The following is a 23,028-nucleotide window of genomic DNA, read 5'->3' on the forward strand; positions in this document are numbered from 1 at the left end:
TCAGGTCATTTGGTTCAACCGCTATAAAACATGGAAAATGTGGTAATATTTTAAAAACTTGTACTAAATATAAAATGTTTGATTGTCCTTTTGCTAGTTAGCTAGCAAGTTAACTAGCTAGCTAGCTAGCTAGCAGCCTGTTAGCATTGTTTGAAAATATAGTCATTCTGTATAACCAAAAGTGTCATTAGGTAAAACCGAAAATGTGGTTAAACCGAATGACCTTTTTGGTGAATCATTTTGAAAAAAATTACAAAAGCAGTGCTAATTGATTATAAAAACCAAAATTTCATTATTAACACTTAATAAAACATCAAAATGTATTATACCTCCATTATGTTTTCCATTATAGGGGGTGTGTGTAAAATTCAGCCTCGCCACCACAGGAATAAATTAAAGCAATAAGCCCCAAGAAGCCGTGGTTTACAGTAAATTTATAACAGCCATTAGATGGCAGCAAAGATTGTCTTTATGAGCGAGTCAGGCAGTCGCAAAGACTTTTATATTGAAAATTGTTGCGAACATGGAACAAGACGCAAATGACAAATGCTTCGACTAGCGCTGTCAGTGTCAGCAGGGCACGGGGAAACCCATTAACTGTTAAAAGTACAAGATCGCAGCGGACATTCAAACGGATTTTTATTATGAACATAGGACTGACCTGAAGGAAAATATTACTGCCCTCCTCAGGTCAAAGTTTGAACTAATTGTTATATACTTGCACTAGCATATTGAATATGACAATTTAGTTCAAACTTTGACCTGAGGAGGGCAGTAATACACTTAGCAGTGTCTACACTGCAGGAATTCTAATAAAGAAGAAGAAGAGAGCTAGTTCAAGATGAGCATTTATGGTTAAAATGTATAAATTTAAAAAAAAAAAAAAAATTAGAAAATGATGATGATTTCTCTAGATAAGACACTTATTCCTCGTCTGGGATTGTGTAGAACGCTTTGAAGCTGCACTGAAACTAATTTTGACCTTCAACCGTTCGGAGGCCATTGAAGTCCACTATATGGAGAAAAATCCTGGAATGTTTTCATCAGAAACCTTAATTTCTTTTCGACTGAAGAAAGAAAGACATGAACATCTTGGATGACATGGGGGTGAGTAAATTATCAGGAAATTTTAGTTTGAAAGTGAACTAATCCTTTAACACATTGAATAACGCTGCATTTTCCAAGACACTTCAGCGGGCCTTTAAAAAATATTAAAATAAAAAACAATAGTTTATATTGAAATAATATTTCACAACATTACTGTTGTTAACATTGCTAAATGAAGCCTTGGTGAGCATAAGAGACTTCTTTCTAAAACATTTTTATTTTATAAATGTAAATATCCTATTTAAATGTTCCATTATATGATAAAACCTAATATGGACAATCCCGCCTTGTCTAAAGGAATGTGTTTACTTGTTTAACTAAGAGCTACTAAGTGTTGCTTTTTATAAAACAAGCTTTTTCATCATTAAATGTCCATTTTATTGCATGTGAATGATTGAACACTTCTCTGTGAACACAGTTTTAGATGTAGTGAGAAGACAATGAGATAATAATGATAAAAATAAATTGAAGGGGATAATTGTGATAAATACATTTTATTAATAATCCCTCATAACATTTATAATAGAATTTATTTTTATTTTTAAACCTAATAGCAGTTACAATTGCTGGGCATGTTTTGTCCCATCTCTCAAGAATCAGTGATTTGTCATTTCACTTTTTACCACACACTCCTTTTAGTTACTGAGAGAAATAGCACTTGTGACCACTTCCAAAATCACAAAAGTCGAAAATTATGTTTAACTGTCGAAAAAAAAGAAAAAGTGTTTATATTATCTCGTGACTGCTGAGTCAGAGATAGTCTACCATGTGATTAAGTCATATGATTTATCAGCTGTTTTTTCCATAACCTTCAATAATTAATCATTTACACTAGCCGATTAACAAATTCCAGTGTCGAATCTCGCACGGTACATATAATTCTGCTAATATTTATTTAGCTGTTTGTCTGTGTGTTATATACTGTATAGTATGTGCACACTCCAGCGACACCTCTATTACCCAGAATGCACCGCTGCGAGTAAGTGACTGAGGAGGGGATCCCATCAGCAACATTGACTGTAGTTTCTATTTTATTATGATTATTAATTCACTTTTAAGGAAGTGCTGACAGGGAGACGAACAAGAAGAGGACCGAGCTTAGATTTCGTTGCGTGTATATCTCGGCCATGCCTCTCTTCACGTCAAATCCCTTTGATCAAGATGTTGGTAAGTTTGTCTTGCAGTTAGCAGGCGAGCTAACGGGACCTCATCTCTGTCTATTGTTGTTTATGGCAACCCACCGGCTTTCTATTTCATTTCCAGTTGACTTTAAATATTTGTGAGACTTTCGCAATGGCATTCCGGTGGTTAAATAATTCCCACCAGCAGTTTTGACTATTAACCTGGACATTAATGACAACAATCTCACAGCTAGACGTGTTTATTAGCCTGATGGCTAGCCAAGTTTATAGCTGAAGAAGCTATGATTGTAAGCGAGCAGAATGTCATTTTCTCTGTTTGTATGGCACTGACAGTGCACTATTGAGTAAAAACAGGTGCTTTGCAGTTCACTTTAGATGATTTGAGTTATCTCACGCTTAATGGTTTAATTCAGACCCGACCTGAAGGCGTTCGCACACGAGCTAACGGTTCATACGGTGACGCTGCAAATGTCCCCATCTGCTGCTTTTATATGTTATTAGCCGTGTTTGTTTTGCTAAACGATGACTGTATCCTTTATAATAGGCTATTATTAAGATATTTGAGCCTGTTGGTGGTAATTTAGCTTGGACCACCATTAAAATATCTTAGCCAGCATGTGCTGATGTAATATAAATGCTTGCACTTATAGTTAGTATTTAATTAATGCACTTATAGGTTAACGTTAGTTAATAATACATGAGTTGATCATACATAGCATATGAAATCCTGGTGATGTGACAAATGTCAGATTTTGGCAGTGACTAAGTGGTCTGATGTTCAGTAGCTGCAGATGTTATTGGCTGTCTGATGGCATAAATCATAAATATATATAGAATTTGTCTATAGGTCGGTTTTGTTTATTTTGAATATTTTGTAGTGGTATCTCCGTACCAAATTGCAGATACTGAGTTTCTGACAGTGGGAGGTGTGTTTTTGTTTGTTAACTACTCTATTTGACAGCTTGCTAGATTGATCCGCAGAATCTCACAACAAATGTAGGTCACTGGTTAAGCTTCTGTAAGCAGGGCTATTGCTTTTTGTAAATGAAAGGGTTAGTTCACCCAAAAATGAAAATAATGTCATTTATTACTCGCCCTCATGTCATTCTACAGCTGTAAGACCTTCGGTCATCTACGGAACACAAATTAAGATACTGTTGATGAAATCCGATGGCTCAGTGGGGCCTCTATTGAGAGCAAAGCCGTTCAAACTCCATTCAAGGTCCATAAAGGTACTAAAAATGTATTTGAAACAGTTCATGTGAGTTCAGTGGTTCTAAATATTATAAAGCGACGAGAATACTTTTTGTGTGGCAAAAAACAAAATAAAGACTTTTCAAAAATATCTATATGGGCCGATTTCAAAACACTGCTTCAGAGCTTTACGAATCGAATCAGTAAATCGGAGTGCCAAAGTTGCATGATTTCAGCAGTTTAGCTGTTTGATGGGAGATCCGAATCACTGATTCGAAACAAAAGATTCATAAAGCTCAGAAGCTTTATGAAGCAGTGTTTTGAAATTGGCACATCACTAGATATTTTTATTTATGCTGCGTCCCAATTCGCACACTATCCGTCCTAAATAGTATTCGAAAAAAGAATTAGTATGTCCCAAATCGTATTATGTTGAAATCAGTATTCCAAAGATACCCGGATGGTCTACTTTTTCCAGTTAAAATTCGAAGTGCAGATCCGCGTGCACACTTCTAACCACTAATATTACCCATAACACATTGCACTGTGGATGAGGATTTATTAGAACTACAAAAACGAGTAAAAAGTGTTAAACTACAAACATGACGGATGTGCAAGACCGACGGCTAAGCAGAGCGGTTAAGATAAAGGGGCTTAAATGATTAATAATCATTATCTAACCTGATGAAAAGATATTTATTAAATGTTATCCACATTATATTTCATCTGCAACAGCATTGTGAACCTTTATAACGATGCGTTTGGTAATTAACTTTTAAATGCATCATTATGCAAAGATGAGGAGAGTTATTGCATGAAAGACCCATGACTGGCAGATCAACGTACATTTCTCTCCGAAACGGTAGGAAATTAAATTTAATTGAATGTTGAGGATTTTATCTGTGACAAGATGATTGACAGGGCAATTTAAACAGTTACAGGTTGCGTAACTAAGTGACAGAACATCCGTTAAAGACGCAATTATGACGAGGTAGTATGTCCCAAAGCTTGCATACTCTTCTGCTACACACTCAAAAGTATGTACTTTTTCTTTACAAAAACAGTAAATACTTTTAGGACGTAGTATAAGTAGGCGAATTGGGAAGCAGCATTAGTTTTTTTGGCACACAAAAAGTATTCTTGTCACTTTATAATATTGAGATAGAACCACTGAACTCACATGAACTGTTTCAAATATGTTTTTAGTACCTTTATGGACATTGAATGGAGTTTGAATGGCTTTGCTCCCAATGGAGGCCTCACTGAGCCATCAGATTTCATCAACAATATCTTAACCCTTAAATGCATGACTGAAATGCATCATTCTTACATATTCGGGTCTTTATCGACCCGCATCTAATCTATATCTAACACGGAAGGATCTCTACCTGTCGCGATAATATAAAACTCCTCTGATATTAGAGTAACAATTACAGAAGAATAAAATAAATCATATTTTGTTACCTTTTGGAGCTTGAAAGGGCTCAGTTTGAGCAGATGTTTTATGCCATCACGAATGTCCTCGTCAGAGCTCATTTCCCAGTAAATTCAGCAAATAATGGGCTATTTTTATGTTTGAGGACATGATATGAGCCCATTCGCGATGTCAAACGTATTATCAAAACTATATAATTTTCAACATCTTCAAAATCAATATTTCGATCGCTAACAGCTTCACCAGATCCATCCATTGACAGTCATATCTGATTGCGTTCAGTTCTTGCTCTGCAGTAAATCGCTGAGCCATTTCATGTTTTTCTTATTATTTCGTTTTCTGTCTGAATGAGTCGTCACTTCATCATTGTGTATCAGACATTGCCACCTTGTGGAATAAAGGTGAATCGTACTTATTCCGTCATCTAAGATTCAATTATTGTTGTGCAGAAAAAATATATGTACACTCATACATACCTCGGGTCGTTTGCGACCCTATACAATTTTGACAAAAAATGAATACAAAAATAGGCATTCTTTTATAATTTTATTTCTTATATTCTTTATAATGAATTGATTGAGGAATACCAACAAGGTTGATGTCTAATTTTAAAAAATGAACGAGGAGGGGGGTAGTGAATGATGTCCCGGGTCACTAAAGACCCGATGTATGCATTTAAGGGTTAATTTGTGTTCTGAAGATGAATGAAGGTCTTATGGGTGTAGAACGACATGAGGGTGAGTAATTAATGACATTATTTTTATTTTTGGGTGAACTAACCCTTTAACCTTTTTTATTAAACGGTTAGTTCACCCAAAAATTAAATTTCTGTCATTTATTACTTGGAACACAAATAAAGATGGAATCCAAGAGTTTTCTGATCCCCCAAGAGAAAACAACATAGCTACAACCACATTCAATGCCCAGAAAGGTAGCAAAGACGTTGTTAAAATAGTCCACAACTACAAAAAAACGAACATTGTTTTGGCCTGTTATCGTTTGAAAGGACTTCATTTCACTTGAAGTATATCTGGGCCTTAACAGAACCAAACCTGTGGCCTTTCACAGATACACATTTATTCATTATGATTATGTATATAAATGTTATGCTGTTGAATCTGTGAAATCACTGGAAACTTTTGTCATGAGGGATAAACATTTGAGTAACTATTCTTTTGCAGAGAAAGCGACAAGTGAGATGAACACAGCTGAGGACTGGGGCCTCATTCTGGATATTTGTGACAAGATCGGACAGTCTCGCACTGGGTTGGTGAACAAGCATTCAGAATTATTTTGAGAGTGTCTTTTAGATTAAAGGGATAGTTCACCCAAAAAATTAAAATTATTCTATGATTTATTCACCTTCAAGCCATCCTAGATGTATATGACTAGACTATCTTCTTTCAGACAAACACAATCAGAGGTATATTTAAAAATATCCTGGCTCATCCCAAGTTTTATAATTGTAGTGAATGGGGGGTGCAATTTTGAATCCCCCCCCCCCAAAAAAATGCATCCACCCATCATAAAAATAATTTATACGGCTCCAGAGGATTAATAAAGGCCCTCTGAAGTGAAGCGATGGGTTTTTTTGTAAGAAAAATATCCATATTTAAAACTTTAATAACTGCTGGAAGCTAGTTATTTTAGTTTATAAAATTTTAAAAATGGATATTTTTCTTACAAAAACCCATCGCTTTGATTCAGAAGGCCTTTATTAATCCCCCTCAAAATCATGCCCCCCATTCACACCCATTATAAAGCTTGGAAGAGTCAGGATATTTTTAAATATATTTCCAATTGTGTTCCTCTGAAAATAGATACACCTAGGATGGCTTGAGGGTGAGTAAATCATGGGATAATTTTCATTTTTGGGTGAACTATCCCTTTAATGAATGTTTAGTGAGTTAAATGTTTTTTCTTGTCTTCTGAAGGCCTAAAGAATGCCTGCGATCTATAATGAGGAGAGTGAATCACAAGGATCCTCATGTTGCCATGCAAGCGTTGACGGTAAGGCAAACTATTCTTAATGCTGTCAAGTGGATGCCCAGGAAGCATGGTTCCATCTCAAGTATGCAAACATCAGAGGCCATTAATGACCTACTGAGAATGAAATAAGAGTTTTCTCTTTCATAGCTACTTGGTGCGTGTGTGTCAAACTGTGGAAAAATATTCCATTTAGAAGTCTGCTCCAGGGAATTTGCTAGTGAAGTTAGCAATGTGTTAAATAAGGTACGTACTTTTGTTAGCAGAAATACTGTATGCGTCATTGTCTTGTCCAGCAGTATGAGACTGATGTTTAGGCCTTTCTTCTCAAGGGCCACCCAAAAGTGTGTGAGAAGCTGAAGGCTCTCATGGTGGAATGGGCTGAGGATTTCCGTAATGACCCTCAGCTCAGCCTCATATCGGCCATGATCAAGAACCTCAGAGAACAGGGCGTCATCTTCCCTGCGGTGGGCTCTCAGGTGAGTGGCTCAGTCAGTTCCCTGCTGTCCAGATCTGCCAGTTCACTGGATTCTGTGAAATGCTGTAGTTACTTGTTATTTAAGTATGTAGGGAATTTAATGTGTGTCAGGAGTATAATTTCAGTTTGAAGGCCAAATCCGAATCTTCAGCACAAAAAAAAAAAATGCGTTACCTGATAATAAAGGAAATACCGTTCAAAGGTTTGGGGTCAGTACGATTTTTTTTTTCTTCTTTTTTTTTCTCAGCAAAGATGCAATAAGTGATCAAAAGCGACCGAAAATACATTTAACATTACAAAAGATTTCTATCTAAAATAAATGCTGTTCTTTTAAACATTCTGTTCATCCGGGGGGGGGGGGAAATCACCATTTTCAATAATATATTAAGCAGCTCAACTGTTTTCAACATTGACAATAATTCAACATTGAAATGTTACTTGAGCACCAAATCAGCATATTAGAAGGATTATGTTACCTATTTTTTGCTGGTGGGATGATCTTTCCAACCCTATCCGGACAGCCATTTCCGTGGGCACAAAAAAACAAAACAAAACCTGTCAGTGCCTTCATTTAGCTTGTACTATTCTGAACAATGTCTGACACTTTGTATTACTATCACTTCTCCTGTTTGATGCCCGTGTTTAATGAATAAATGTAAATTTGTGAAGGATCATGTGACACTCTGAAGACTGGAGTTCTGGCTGCTAAAATAAATCTGCTTTGTCATCACAGCAATAAAATAGGTTTTAAAATATATTCAAATAGTAAACAATAATTTTTAGTTGTAAATATATTTTACAATATTACTGTTTTAACTGTATTTCTTTTTTTTTTCTTTTTCTTTTTTTTTTTTTTTACTGTAAATGCAGTCATGGTGAGTATATTAGACTTCTTTCAAAAACATTTAAAAACTCTCACGACCCCAAACTTTTGATCGGTAGTGTGTATGTGTATATATATATGTATGCATTTAAAAAAATTTCTTTACTATTATTCTTATTTTGTTATTATTATTATTTGCAAAAAAAAAAGACTTTTTCCATTATGTCGGACTTCTCAAAGTCTAGATTTTTTATTTATTTTATTTTATTTTATTTTTTGGGATGCTGAACAATTAAGAGACCGTTCAAATGGAATAACAACTAATTGAACAAACTACTTGTTAAATATTTATAACCTAGTGTTTTGTCATGACAGACTTTGTCTGAATGAGTATTTAGTTTTAAAAGGAGAAAATATGTGTGTGTATAATGTTTAAGTAATGAGATGTTTTACTTTTTGTGCAGGCAGCAGATCAAGCTAAAGCCAGTCCTGCATTGGTAGCTAAAGACCCTGCAACTTCAACAAACAAGAAGGAAGAAGAAGACCTTGCTAAAGGTAGGCACAAATCTGTAATGCTGACATCTGCGGTGAATTGCCTTGAAGAAAGGGAGGTAATATCTCTGTCTGTGTGTCTCTGTCTCAGCGATTGAACTGTCTCTGAAGGACCAGCGACACCAGCAGCAGCCTCAGGTCTCTCTGTCTGGCCTCTACCCGAGCACCAGCAGCCTCATCACCTCTCACAAGACTGAGGGCAGAAAGGTCAGGGCCATCTATGACTTTGAGGCAGCCGAAGACAATGAGCTCACCTTTAAATCAGGCGAGATTATCACCATCCTGGATGATAGGTGAGTCTGGTTCTGTTCATTGATTGTAACGACAAAATGGTTCAGGCTTTATTTCTAATCATTCCCTTTAGCCCTATTTGGACGGGACTAGTTTTCATGGAGAATGTTAGAGAAGTTCACGTTTTACTGGCATACTTGTGATCTTAATCCTATCTGATTCTGCTGTGTCTGTATTTTTCTCACACAACGGTCCTCTGAGAAATCAAATCCAGTCCGCATTCGAATATCTGTGCCAATATTGTATTGTACTAATGCTTCTTCTCATGTGTTTTATGAGCTACCGTTTGCACACCAATCTTACGCGTGCTTTCATTTCAATATGGTATTTAACGAAAAATAGAATTATAAAATTAATAAATGGAGCCTATGCATCAGGGACGTGCACAGGGGGGTTGCTCAGGTTGCCCGGGCAACTGCCCATATGCCCTTCTCGACTTACGTTGCCCTTCCGAGGTGGAAAAAAATAAAAAAAAATCGTACAATGGATGCAGAATTTCACGTAGGCCTAGATAAAAAATAAAAAATCGCAAAGCCTCATTCACTTCCATATTCGGGCACCCGTCCGAAAGTGAAAGTCAGTAGGGGAAGGGCAAACTCTGTTTACTTGGCTGCAGCGCTGCACGCGACCGGCACCTGAGCTGAGCCTGCATGAGCGGCACTAGAAGGAGATTGTCGCGGTTGTCGGGTGAGACGACTTAACATTGTCGGAAAGGTGAGTAAGGTTATAATCGTTAACGAAAACGAACGAAAACTAGGTGGGAAAAAACATCGTCGTTAACTGAAATAAAAATAAAAACGAGGCATTACAAAAAAACGATAACTAACCAAAACTGTAATGTGTGTTTGGCAAAACTAACTAAAATAAAATAAAATTATAGATTAAATGTTCTTAGTTTTCATCTTTGTCAATGTCTTTCATAGAGCAAACGTTCAGCTGCATTTCATTTCCCTGCGTCTCTCACTCACGCGTCTCTCTCACATACTCGCGCGCGCACAGCCCCACCCCTCCGTGCACACCGCGCCTCCATGTTGGAAGCAAGTTCGCGAAAGGTTGGTATCTCGTGAAAACCTTTACACAATCACACATTAAAAAGTGGTATAAAAATATTTTTAATTCTGAATATAATTTTGTCAGTGTGTTAATGTCGACCCGAGAAGCGATTGCTAGTTAACTAGACGCAAGTTTGAGGTAAAATGCACTTGGGTTGGCGATGTCAAAACACAATTTAAGATGTGATTCAAGTAAGGGGCCGTTGAATTATTAGAAAAATAATGCACACCTGAGGTGCTGATTCGGTCACGACTCGAAGCGTAGTCAATTATTCCGCTTATACCATATAGACCGTGTTTTTTTTTTTTTTTTTTTTTTTTTTTTGGGGGGGGGGGGGGGGGGCCTTTTTTTTAGGTCAGAGCAACTGCCCCTCAAAATTCCTGTGCACGTCCCTGCTATGCATCTCTACTCTCATAGATGTCTATACTCACTTATGTTGGTTTATTATAAACAGCCACTTAAATAAATTCATGTGAAGTTTATTTAAATAGGTTTTTATTAATAAAAACAATTTAAGTTATATCAATAAGTAATTCATTAAAAGACATGTATGTCATACACAGGGCCTAAAATTAACACTCGCCAAAGTGCCAAATGCAAGTAAAAATCAGCGCTGGTGAGTATATGACACGATGTCAAACGGCAGTTGGCCGGTAACATTTTTATGAATTCTAACAATGCAATGTTGTGAGAACATGAACTCTGTGGAAAGTTTAAGTGCGTGCAGCCGTGCAGAGAAAGACGTGTCTCAGACAAAACTAGATTAAGCTCTCCTTCATATCTTCCTGCATTTCAATAGACAGATTCACACAAAATTATGTAAAAAAAATAAAAAATATGCCAGTCCCGACGAGTATCCTAGTAAACATAGTCGGTTGTGTCTTAAGTGAACGTAAACAGTTTAGAAAGAAAACACATGTCAGGATATTGGATCTGTACATTAAGTCTTAAAGTGACAGCAGCCTACTAATCCTGCTGCTGTCTGTTTTTAATGTTAATCAAACAACAAAGGACAGAGAAAAAAAATCACTCGCTGCTCCTGATTGAATAACTTTTGTAACTTCAATAAGGATTCATTTGTTTAATTTATACAGTGAAGATTTACTGTATTTGTTATTTTACATTTTATTACTTAAATTTAAATTTCTGTTCCTGAAAACTACTGTTAGTAAATGTTTTTTTATGTCACCGGCCATTGGCAGGTGTGGCAAAAAGTTAGTTCTAGGCCCTGGTCATACGTGATGCATACAAGCACAGCACATGACCTACTATAATACTCATGTCTATAAAACGCACACTCCAACCTCTGTAATTAACATGAAGATGTTAGTCTCGTCCAAACTGACACATCACATCACAAATGTTGAGTGATCAGAAAACTTGTCCCGTCCGAATAGGGCTTCTGTTTTAATTTCTTTTGGCAATTTGTTCATTCAGCTCTCTGTAGAGATGGAGTGAATGATTCTAAACACAGCCAAAGAGTTTCTTTTTTTTTTTCTTTTTCTTTTTTTAAATGAAACTTGGAGGGAGGTGGCTTAAGCATCTTTTCTCTATCACAGTGACCCTAACTGGTGGAAGGGTGAGACGTATCAGGGTGTTGGGCTTTTTCCGTCAAACTTTGTGACAGCAGACCTTACAGCAGAGCCTGAGATGAGTGAGTAAAGCTGTCACATCTCCTCTTTTTCAGCCCTTCACTGCCTCTTCCTCTCTCACAGTTTTTTTCCAATAGTTTCTCTTTTTACACTCTCATTCAGAATGTTTTCAGCAAGGATGCATTAAATGGATCAAAATCAATCAAGTCTATTTCAAATAAATGCTTTTCTTTTGAACTTTCTATTCACCAAAGAATCATGACAAAAAATGTATCAAGTTTTCCACAAAAATATTAAGCAACAAAACTGTTTTAAGTATAGATAAAAGTAAGAAATGTTTCTTAAGGACCAAATCAGCATATCAGAATGATTTCTGAAGGATCATGTGACACTGCTGAAAATTCAGCTTTGCAATCACTGGAATAAATTACATTTTAAAATATGTTAAAATATTTCATAATATTACTGTTTTACTGTATTTTTTAAATAAATGCATCCTTGGTGAGCAGTCTTATCAAATCTTACCGACCCCAAACTTTTGATAGGTAGTGTATTATTAGTCATTCAGTATTCAATACAATGAAAAACAGTAATTACAGTGGGGTCCAAAAGGTAGAGACCACTAGGGAATTTTTTAAAATAAGTTTTTCCTGAATCTTCTCATAATTATCAATACTTTGTATGCCGCTCTTACTGTAATGGCAGCAGCATGAACTCCACAAGATTGTATAAAACCTGAGAGTGACCAAAAGAGCATCTTGAGCTCCCTTGGAAGAACATTTGACTGTCTGTACAAAGGGAGTTCACATGATCAATGTCACAAAATGCTTGTTTTGAGGACCTAGAAGTAGTGCAGAATCTTTTTGTATTTTAAAATGTTTATTTCCAGATTTAAATTATTATTTTATTCCCAGATTTTTAGTGTGGTCTCAGACTTTTGGATCCCAGTGTATATTGTCACAGTAATATCCTCTTGGATGTTGGTTCTCTGCTTATTACATTACATGATTTTATCTTTAATGTTTTTCTGTCTTTAGTGAAAACGGAGAAGAAGACTGTGCAGTTCAGTGAAGACGTCCAGGTAGAGACGATTGAACCAGAGCCAGAGCCTGTCTACATCGATGAGGTGAGGCTGCATATATCTCATAGTGTTTGGCAGTGTTGCTTTGGTTCATTTGTTTCAAACACCCCTTACAACTATAGACCAACAGTGAATCAAGAATGATCCATAATTCACTATTTCCATCTAAAGTTGTCGGATGCTCTCATTCGAGAACTGTGTTAAGGGTAGTAGCAGCTCTCCTAGAAGTGTCATGCAGTCTGGTTTAATGTCTTTGGAATGTTCTGCAGGAGAAAATGGACCAGCTGCTTCAGATGATCCAGAGTGCGGATCCAACAGATGACCAGTCAGACAGCTGTGAACTCCTGCAGTTGGAGGGTGAGTGTAAAACCATATCCGTATGCTCTGACAGAGTTCGTTGGTTCTGTGTTGTAGAGATTGGTCCACTGATTAATAGTTGTTCCCCCTCCCACAATCAGCTGCTTGCAACCAGATGGGTCCTCTCATTGATCAGAAGTTGGAGGAGATTGACAGGTATTCCCATCTAAAAACTAATTTAAATAATAAAACATCCATCCTTCCATATGTCTAGAAAAGCCTGTAAACAAATCTCCAATTATTTGTAGTGAATGTCCAGTGAATCAAATGCAAGTTTCATTCCCCCAGTGATCTCACATGTAATAAATCTGTCATGCTTGTTTTCAGAAAACACTCAGAGCTGTCTGACCTGAACGTGAAGGTCATGGAAGCACTATCTCTCTATGCTAAGCTAATGAATGAAGACCCAGTATACACTATGTATGCTAAACTACAGAGCCAGCAATACTACATGCAGCAGACCCCAAACGCTTCCCAACAGGTGAGAATCTGTGATGAAAGTTTGTATATTATAAGTTTTCTAGATATGATTTAATGCTAAATATGGTTTTTATGATGGCTATTTGTTGTTGATTGTTTTGGCAGTGGTATATTAGAGAGAGTCTGTTTTATTTTCAGGTGTACCCTGGCCAGTCCACTGGAGGGCAGTATGCAATGGGTAGCACAGCAGTACCGGGATACAACGTTCCAATGGAGCAGCTCACTGCAATGAACCAAACAGGAACACCAATGGCTGGGCAGCCGGCTCCCAGGTAATCACACGTTATTATATTTCACAAATAAAAGAATCTCAAAAATATTTTTAAATTATTATTATTAATAAATAAATAAATAAATAAAATGTTGTGTCAAAATAAAAGGCTGTATCTATGTATTAATGCTGACTTTTTTTTATATTGTTGCTTTATATTATTACATTTACAATAATAAAGTCTGTATCAATGCATTGATATATTTATTATTATTATTATTATTATTTATATTACATTATTTAACAATAATTAAATAAAAAGCTGTATCAATGTATGGATATTATTCTTGTTGCTATTATTAACTTAAATATAAAAAGCTGTATCAATGCATTTATAAAATTATTTTATGTTCTTGTTATTAAACTTAATAAAAATAAAAAGCTGTATCAAGGCATTTATAAAATCATTTTATTTAATTATTTATGTATTTATTATTGTTAAATTTATAATAAAAAAATAAAAACCTATATCAATTCAGTTATGATTATAGTTATTACCTTAATAAAAATGTATCCAGAGACCCCAGAAAACGAAATGTAATTTTGTAACAAAATAATGTTTTTATTTAAACAAATGTAATTTTACTCAGTTTATCAATGTTTTTATCCACATTTGTGCAGTTTTTGGATTATTTATATATTTTTTTAAATTTAAAAATATTTTTTAAACAGGTTTTTATACAAAAACAGCCTTTTATGTAAAATTCACTTTTTAAAAGACCCACATTTCTAACTTTCATTCATGGGGATAACATGGATAATTTGACATGGTTTAGTGTAAGATTTTTGCCAATCTTTTGGAAAAATGCAGTTTTAAAATTAAAAAATTATCACTTTATCTAGTAGATGGCTGCAGAGCTCCAATATTGCCATTTGACTAACTGAAAGACATCTTTTCACAAGTTTTTTTGCAGTTTGGATTCATATCTACATATTATGAAAAACAATAAAAATTACTTTTGCCAAAGTTTAGCATTTTTTTGCACTGAAAAAAAATATTTTTTTCAAAAATGTTACATCATGACTAGAATCAAACCTGAACAAGATGTTACAAAGAGAAAAGTTGGAGTCTTTAAACTTTATAATTTATTTCAAACATCTGTTTTTCATATACAAATTTAATCTACACTTCAGTTACTAAATAAACAGAACAAAAATTAACAGAAATGAACAGTTATATTACATATCGAGTAAAAATACTCGACATGAATAACAAATAAAACACATGGATTCTGTCTATGTGTGGTCTGCATTGTTTCTGATTTTGAAGATGAATTTTGTCCATTTTCTAAGCGGGGTCCCTGAACAGCACAAGTGTGACTTTTTTTCTCACACTAACATAAAACAGATATCATTACAATTTATTTTTTATTTGTAGATCTAGAAAGTGTTGACAACCGTACAAAGTGTCATGCCATTTGGACAAAGAGAACTTTTTTTTTTTTCAGAAAACATCATTTGGGGTCAAAAAGACTGTGCCAGAGGGTTAAATTAACAAAAAATGAAAAGCTGTATCAATGCATTATATTAGTATAATTCTATAAAAATCTGATTTGCTTTTGTCACATGTGTTTATCAGTGATGTCCATATGTACATGGGCCAGCCTCCAGTCTACAGCCCCTCTCCTGGCAGCCTGGCCCCAGCTGATGTCCAGTCCTACCAGACCCCAGGCGGCGCTCCAGCGGGCATGACCCAGACCCACGGCTACAGTGTGCCCTCCTCCCAAAGCCACCCTGCTACTGCAGACAACCAACAGACCCCTTACCCTGAGAAAGCCCTCTTATAGGACCCCTAGAGACTCAACCTCTCTGGTTTCATACAGACACACACACTTCCAGTCATAAACAAAGAACATTCAGTTCACACACAGATATCTCCTAGATTGTCTTCTCCTCCTCTTCTTTAAGACACACTACAAACAAACACTGATTCTGATCATGACAGGATGTGCCGATTGTTGACTACTAACAGGTGGTGTTCTCACAGAGCGGTTCTTTTTTTGGTCTCTTTTATAAGAACATTTTGTTGAAGGTAATGAGTAACACTAAGTTATACCATTTATTTGGCATTTTCATTATAGTAATACTTAACTGGATGTTTCTTACAGGAAAACACACAAAGAGAGCATGCTTGTGTTGTACATACATTTCTGTTCAAATGTAGGTCCCTGATAGTCCGGTGTTTGTCACAACAGGTTAATTTCTCATCACTGTGTGTGTGTGTGTGTGTGTGTGAGAGAGAGAGAGAGAGAGAGAGAGTGTTCAAGCCCACAGAAGTCATCTCGCATCTCTCCTCCAGAACCAAATAGCGAAACACTGCCATTGTCTTGACAGTGGCCCATCACCCCAATGTCTTTAAGCTCACTTCTCAGTGTTAAAAAAAGATCAAATGTTTTTTTAGTGTCTTTTATTTATATTTTGATTGTCGTTTTGCTGTTTTAATTGACAGTACATTAATAGAAGGATGTAATATTCTGCCTGTGTGCAGATGTGTATATACAAGAGCTCACCTCTGACTTTAGAGCGTAACGTTCAAAGCAGCTGCTGCTTCTGTAGAAAGGGCACGTGGGAAGTTGAGGAGTAATGCTACTCCACATCATGCACTTTTAATTTACCTTTTTCCATTACCCTCATTTCAGATGTGCCCACTTTAAAACGTACGTTTCCTAAGCTCTCGAAGAACCCGAATGGCATTAACCCTGCACTCTTAACTCTTCCCTTTTTTCCATAACCGTTTCAAAACAGATGATAGAAATACTCATGCAACTTGTCTTGGATTTTGCGAACGTATCCACTGGGAATGAATGAATCACGTGTAAATGCACTGTAGCACGTGGAACGATTTAACTAACTTCATAAGTCCTGGCAAGGGCTGAGACTGACACTAAAGAGAACAGACTCGGTTCATTTGAATCTCCTATTCTAAACTAAGGCAGTACCCCACATCTGTCTCAATGTAGCTACAGTGTTATCAGAGTAGTTATTGACCTTTCATAAGAACATTCTGGGAAATTGGGACCATGGGCCAGTTCTAATGTAACTACTTAGCATTTGCACATGGAGATGATAATCCTTAAGTCAACCTTATCCACAGGGAAAATGACTGTTTTTGGTGTATCGGTTCTATGTACCCAGTTGTTTGTATGTACTATTTTAATCATCTTAATTATTAGTATTCACAATAAAACTAGGCCAAATGTACGGCATATGTTGTGTCTCATGTTTATGCGTCACTAGTGTGTTCTTTGCTCAGGCAGACAGGTGGTTGATTAGTGGCTTACTGGTTCAGGAGCTAGTTTACGACAGAAAGGCATTCCTTGCAATTAGTGTAATATAAGTAGTGAATAAGAAATACAATGATTTGGAAACCGATTGATTATTAGGTCAAATTCTCACTATTAACTATGGCTTTTTCCTCATTACTGCTTATTAATAGTTGGTAAAGTTTAGGTATTTGGTAGGATTATGGGATGTTATGTAGAATATGGTCATGCAGAATAAGGCATTAATATGTGCTTTATAAGTACTAATAAACAGCCAATATCCTAGTAATATGCATGCTAATAAGCAACAATTTTAATACTGAGAATTGGACCCTAAACTAAAGTGTTACAGATTATTATTATTATCATTAGGGTCAAATTTTTAAAGAGAAATTAGTACTTTTATTCAGCAAGGACACATTACATTGATTAAAACATTCTATTCATAAGATAATTTGAAAAAAATAAAAATAAAAGTATGGTTTCCACAAAAATATTAAGCAGCACAACTGTTTTCAACATTGATACTAATAAGAGATGTTTCTCGAGCTCAAATCAGCATAGAATGATTTCTAAGGGATCATGTGACACTGAAGACTGGAATTTAGGCTGCTGAAAATTCAGCTGTTATACATTTAAAAATGTGTGAAAACAGAAAACAGTTTACATAAAAGGTTAGTTCATCCAAAAATGAAAATTCTGTCATTAATTACTGACTCATGTCGTTCCAAACCCCTCTTTAGAGCACAAATTAAGATATTTTTGATGAAATTAGAGATCTTTCTGATCCCCCTTAGAAAGCAACAGAATTACCACATTCAAGGTCCAGAAAGGTAGTATAAGACATTGTTAAAATAGTCCATGTGACTACAGTGGTATAACCTTAATGTTATGAAGCGTTTAGAATACTTTTTGTGCGCAAAAACAAAAAAATAATGACTTTATTCAACAATTTCTTGTCTTCCCTGTCAGTCTGCTATGCTGTTTACGTTATAGTAAACAGCATAGCATTTTTGGCCACCTCCTGCGTCAGCGTCGTGCTGCTCACATGAACAGCGTCGGCCAATACTGAGTCGCTGTTCTGACGTAGAACCAGGAAGTGCTGCTCTGTGTTTACAACATAAACACCGTAGCAGATTGACAGGAAAGGCAAGAAATTGTTGAATAAAGTTGTTATTTTTGTTATTTTAGTATTCTCATTGCTTAAATAACATTAAGGTTGAACCACTGTAGTCACGTGGACTATTTTAACAATGTTTTTACTACCTTTCTAGACCTTGAATATGGTAATGTTGTTTCTTTCTATGGGGGATCAAAAACCTCTCGGATTTCATCAAAAATATCTTAATTTGTGTTCCGAAGATGAACGAAGGTCTTATGAGTATGGAACAACATGAGGGTGAGTAATTAATGATAGAAATTTCATTTTTGGGTGAACTAACCCTTTAAATTGTAATAATATTTTTAAATATTACTGTTTTATGTGTTTTTGGTTTAAAAAAAATTTAAAAGCTGATGAGCATAAGAGAGTTTCAGAAACATTTTGAGTATTTCCAACAAAAATATATTGTCTAATATTTTTTTATTATGAAAAAATGTACGAAAATGTATTCAGTACATTTTGTACATAAGAGTTTTTACTGAAAAAATAAAGATACTGTTGAGTTTTTTACCATGCAGATTACAAGCCTCAGCAAAATACTACTTGATATGTAAAATAAAATTAGACACCTTTATCCTCTTTCTTTCTTAAATAAAAATAAAATAAAAAATATCATTACACGTTTTTGATGTGGGGATATTGCAGCATGTCATTATGACTATATTGTTTCAGTTTGCTACTGGAATGACAATTTTTCTTCCCATAACTCCATAAAAAGAAAATGACTGCTTCATTACTGTGGCAATAAAAAAGGACCTGTAGGAATGCAGTGTAAGCAGTGCCAGTGTACAGAGTCCAGAGCGTTCAGTCATTCAGCGTTGAAGGAGATGCACTGGATGTATTCAGTGACGGCTCACTCGTAGAGGGATTTACTGAAGACTCAAACTGTCAAGATGCCCTCTTGGAAGACTGTCAAACTCATCCTTTATGAGCTTCTACAGTTCGCATGTCTCTGTATTCCTGTGTTTGTAGTTATGGAGCGCTTCGCTTCAGTCATTCGACTTGTAAAGTCTAGTACCACTGCCTACTGGCTGGTGGTGGCGGCCTCTGTGGCCTATATGGCGTCTGCAACCCTGTTTGTGTGGGTTCCTTTGAAATACTTCATCGTCAAGACTCAACGGTTCTCAGAAGTGACTAACTGGTGAGTACTAACCACTGCTTCTCTATTTTTGTATAAAGGTAGTTGACCCATGAACTCTTTTATCATTAAACAGTAATATTTTTGTTTGAATTTTCATATGTGAAAATGCACATCTTATATACTCTGACTGATCATTGTTTCTTTTAAATTTTCACCACTCAGAATCACCCTTTTTTTTTTGGCTTCACTGGTTCACTGTAAATGGTTCTGCGGTGAAATAATTTAATTTTGTAAAATATTCAGTATAGACATAAAAAAAAAAAAAAAAGATGAATTATTCCTTGTCACACTACATGTCACTGATTGAATGTTTAGAAATTTCATGTCAAATATAAACCAAGCTGCATTTTAAGTAAGGCACATCATGGGACCAGGTTTTTTTCCCCTTCTAATATGAAAAATATGAAATCATACTCTTAATTTCTAATCTATGTTTCTTAGTTTGTGATGCTAATTGTGTTTCACAATGAAAACACCCTTATTTCTTCTGCAGGCGACCTGTTACTCTTGCCTATGTGATTCTCAGCACTTTACCATGCTTTGCTATCATCATAGCCAACTCAAAGGTAATGGTCTCATTTAGAAACTACTATATAAATATGCAGCAATGTATAAATGTATTTTCTTTAATTACTAACACTAAACCAAACCAAACCCTAAACCTACAGTAAGTATATGTTGTTAATTACAATTACTCAGTGCACTGTAAAAAAAGATTTGTTGGTTTGACTTAAAAATGTAAGTTATCGGCCTTAAAATTGAGTTCATTGAAATTAAAAATTTGAGTTAATACAATGAAGGTGATTGGTTTAATCAACAAAAAAAACAAAACTCAAAATATTATGTTATCTGAACCACATTAATTATTGGAGTTAATTTGACAAAAGAAAAAATGTGATGACAAATCATTAAAATTTTTTACAGTGTACATTAGTTAACATTAACTAAGTTTAAAAAATGTAAGTATTTTTGTTAATGCAATTTTTAAACTTATTTTGTAATTACGTTATGACAATGGTATATCAAAATACATTTTATTAGAATCCATATAATTAATTACATAAAAAAATAATCATCTTCCATAGTTTACTGTAGAGGGTTTTTGATTTGCTATATGTTTTTTGGAGATTAAAATATGTTTTACGTTATTAGTTCTTAATATCAACATATTGTTTTTTCAGGTTGATTTAAACATCACTACACTGATGGTTTCCTGAGAACTAGAGAATAATTTGGAACTTTAAAAGGTTCTTAATTAGAACTTAAAAAAAGTCTGTCTCCATTTGAACATATACAAACACCATGTACTGTTTCTATGTAACTTCATTCTGAAAGTAGGAAACAAAATACACTGTATATGAGAAACATTATGGCAGTTTTGGTATGTAATAAAAACTCTAGGGCTCATCAACACAACAGGAACCTTCCATAAACAAATCCTCTCTGAGGTACTCAGTAACTCAGTGTTGAACAGCAGATTTACTATTAACCCAAAGATGGGGTATTATAGACTGTGGAATGTGAATGGAGCTGAATTACAGCCAACTTAGATCTAAAATCATGAGGCCCGTATTTCTAAAGAAGTTCTCACGGTTTTTGATTGGTGAGGTTTGTTTTTGGTGATACATCTAAAACTCATTTTCAGTCTTTCACCTCTATTTTCTCTTGGGACGATAAAAGGCTTTTTGCATTCACTCAGCAACCTTCTGGCCTATTTATGGTTGTGCAGGTTCAGGTTGACGCTGGCATTAAGTTTGACCGCTTCACTGAGCTCCCTGTCTCTCTGGTCTTGTTCTCCCTCATTTGTGTGGACATAGTGGAGAGAATTCGCCCTCTTCGCCTGACAGGACAGGGTAAGAGATAATAGGCAATAAATACGGCCAATTAAATGATCTGTCTAAGTTGTGCTCTACTTTTATGCTCTTTTTAAAAAGCGAGTGCATTGGATCTGGATTTTGAGATGCCGGGTCCGGTTCTGACTCACTTGGAGCAGGTGACATCAGTGTCCGCGCAGCTGCAGGCTAACGGACGGGACGGCGACGCGTCTCTCAGGTCGCCAGTCAGGAATGGGTCACTATTAGGCCCGTCTCGCACCAGCAGCACGGCGTATCTCTACTCCTCTCATTCTCACTCAGGTCCCTTTCGCTTTTTCTGGATTCGAGACCCTCGGCATGACCTCTTCGTGGCCTCCTTCATGTTCTGGTTTGACACCGTGGAAATGTTGAGGGCGGCCGGGACTGATTCGGTGTATTACTCAGCGTGGGTGATTCCCATATACTTGCTGGCTTATCTGTCCATCCTGCGCACTGTTCTAACTCCAGACAGTCCTCTGCTGGCTTCTTCCAGTGTCCTTTCCCAAGATGTGCCCTTCCTGGTGGTGCGCATATGCCTGGTAGGGGTCTTCGGTTACGTTACCCCCGTGCTGTACATACTAAAGAACATTCTCGCTGCGGTGTCTTTCGTGTACTTTGTCTTTATGACTAAACTAAAGCCGCTGAACAAAAGAAGCATGTTCTGAGGGCATTGTGAGGAAAATAAGAGAAGAAATAAGTACAGATTGACAGCCTATGTATTTTGACTTGTAAATATGAATGAATGTGTATATTTCATGATTTTTATTTTACAGATAACCAAAACTATAGACAGACATCTGAATGTTTAGCCATCATTCTATTAATATTTATTGAAAAATGTATTGGTAAATGCTGTTTGTTTTAATATTTTGAGTATATTACATGTTTTACATGCATCACAATTCAAGCATTTTTCTATTAATGTACATTTTAATTCATTATGACGAATGTCGTGTTTTCAAATTTGTAGAATATAACATTTGAAGAACATCTGATACTACACGTTTATTGTTGGATTTCATTTCAGCCTATGAGTGCAGCTATGGTTGATACTGAATGTAAGGTAATGCAAGTTCATCTTGTGCCAGGACATATTTTGATCATGTAAAAACGGATTGCTTTTTATAAAAAGCCTGAACAGTAATACTATGATTCTACTCTAATGTATATCATAAGACGCAGAGAAGCTTTTGAATTTCCATTATGTTCAGAAATCCCCTTGCATCTCATAAATGAAACCTCTTATTGCTGCAAACCATAATTCCATCCATAATTTTTTTTAATTTAATGATACATACACACCTGATTTGTTATTGTTATACCAGTTGTCAGGTTATGCATTTGTAACAGAGATCATTCTCTCCTAAGACTCTTTTTACTAGACCCTAGATATTTTTACTATTTATTAAATACATTTTAATATATATTTCTATTAATATTTTTAATGAATTTTAATAATAAGGATAATATTTACATTATTATTTTTCCAATAATTTACTGTAAACACTTTCAAATTATCACATTATAATATTATTGATATTTTTAATATTGATATTAAAAATTCATCTTAATTATAAGCTAATTCTATAAGGTTTTTCTTTTCATACTTTCAAAATAAATTAACAACAAAATATTTGAGTATTTTACTGTAAAAAAACATGCATTGTCTTTTGTAGATTTTCACGGGAAATTGTTAAAGCTGCAGTCCGTAAGTTTTGCCTCTTTATCGCCATCTCTGTCTGAAACCTGCAATTGCAGTTATTTGCG

General features: G+C 35.4%; 2 protein-coding genes across 2 annotated transcripts; both read left to right on the forward strand.

The window, feature by feature from the left end:
• Positions 1-1,934: 1,934 nt before the first annotated feature.
• On the forward strand, positions 1,935-17,065 carry stam (signal transducing adaptor molecule (SH3 domain and ITAM motif) 1). Its single transcript, XM_067362371.1, has 15 exons — positions 1,935-2,086; positions 2,167-2,274; positions 6,060-6,144; positions 6,813-6,888; positions 7,015-7,110; positions 7,197-7,343; positions 8,630-8,720; positions 8,809-9,010; positions 11,621-11,715; positions 12,691-12,779; positions 13,004-13,091; positions 13,193-13,247; positions 13,419-13,572; positions 13,710-13,843; positions 15,422-17,065. Exons 1-15 carry the CDS (start codon positions 2,038-2,040, stop codon positions 15,627-15,629), a joined length of 1,677 nt encoding a protein of 558 aa, XP_067218472.1. The 5' UTR covers positions 1,935-2,037; the 3' UTR covers positions 15,630-17,065.
• Positions 17,066-19,090: 2,025 nt separating this feature from the next.
• tmem236 (transmembrane protein 236) lies at positions 19,091-22,367 on the forward strand. Its single transcript, XM_067363662.1, has 4 exons — positions 19,091-19,408; positions 19,902-19,974; positions 21,138-21,261; positions 21,343-22,367. Exons 1-4 carry the CDS (start codon positions 19,161-19,163, stop codon positions 21,924-21,926), a joined length of 1,029 nt encoding a protein of 342 aa, XP_067219763.1. The 5' UTR covers positions 19,091-19,160; the 3' UTR covers positions 21,927-22,367.
• Positions 22,368-23,028: the final 661 nt, after the last annotated feature.

The sequence above is a fragment of the Chanodichthys erythropterus genome, chromosome 16 (assembly GCF_024489055.1).
Source record: "Chanodichthys erythropterus isolate Z2021 chromosome 16, ASM2448905v1, whole genome shotgun sequence".
Classification (NCBI taxonomy): domain Eukaryota; kingdom Metazoa; phylum Chordata; class Actinopteri; order Cypriniformes; family Xenocyprididae; genus Chanodichthys; species Chanodichthys erythropterus.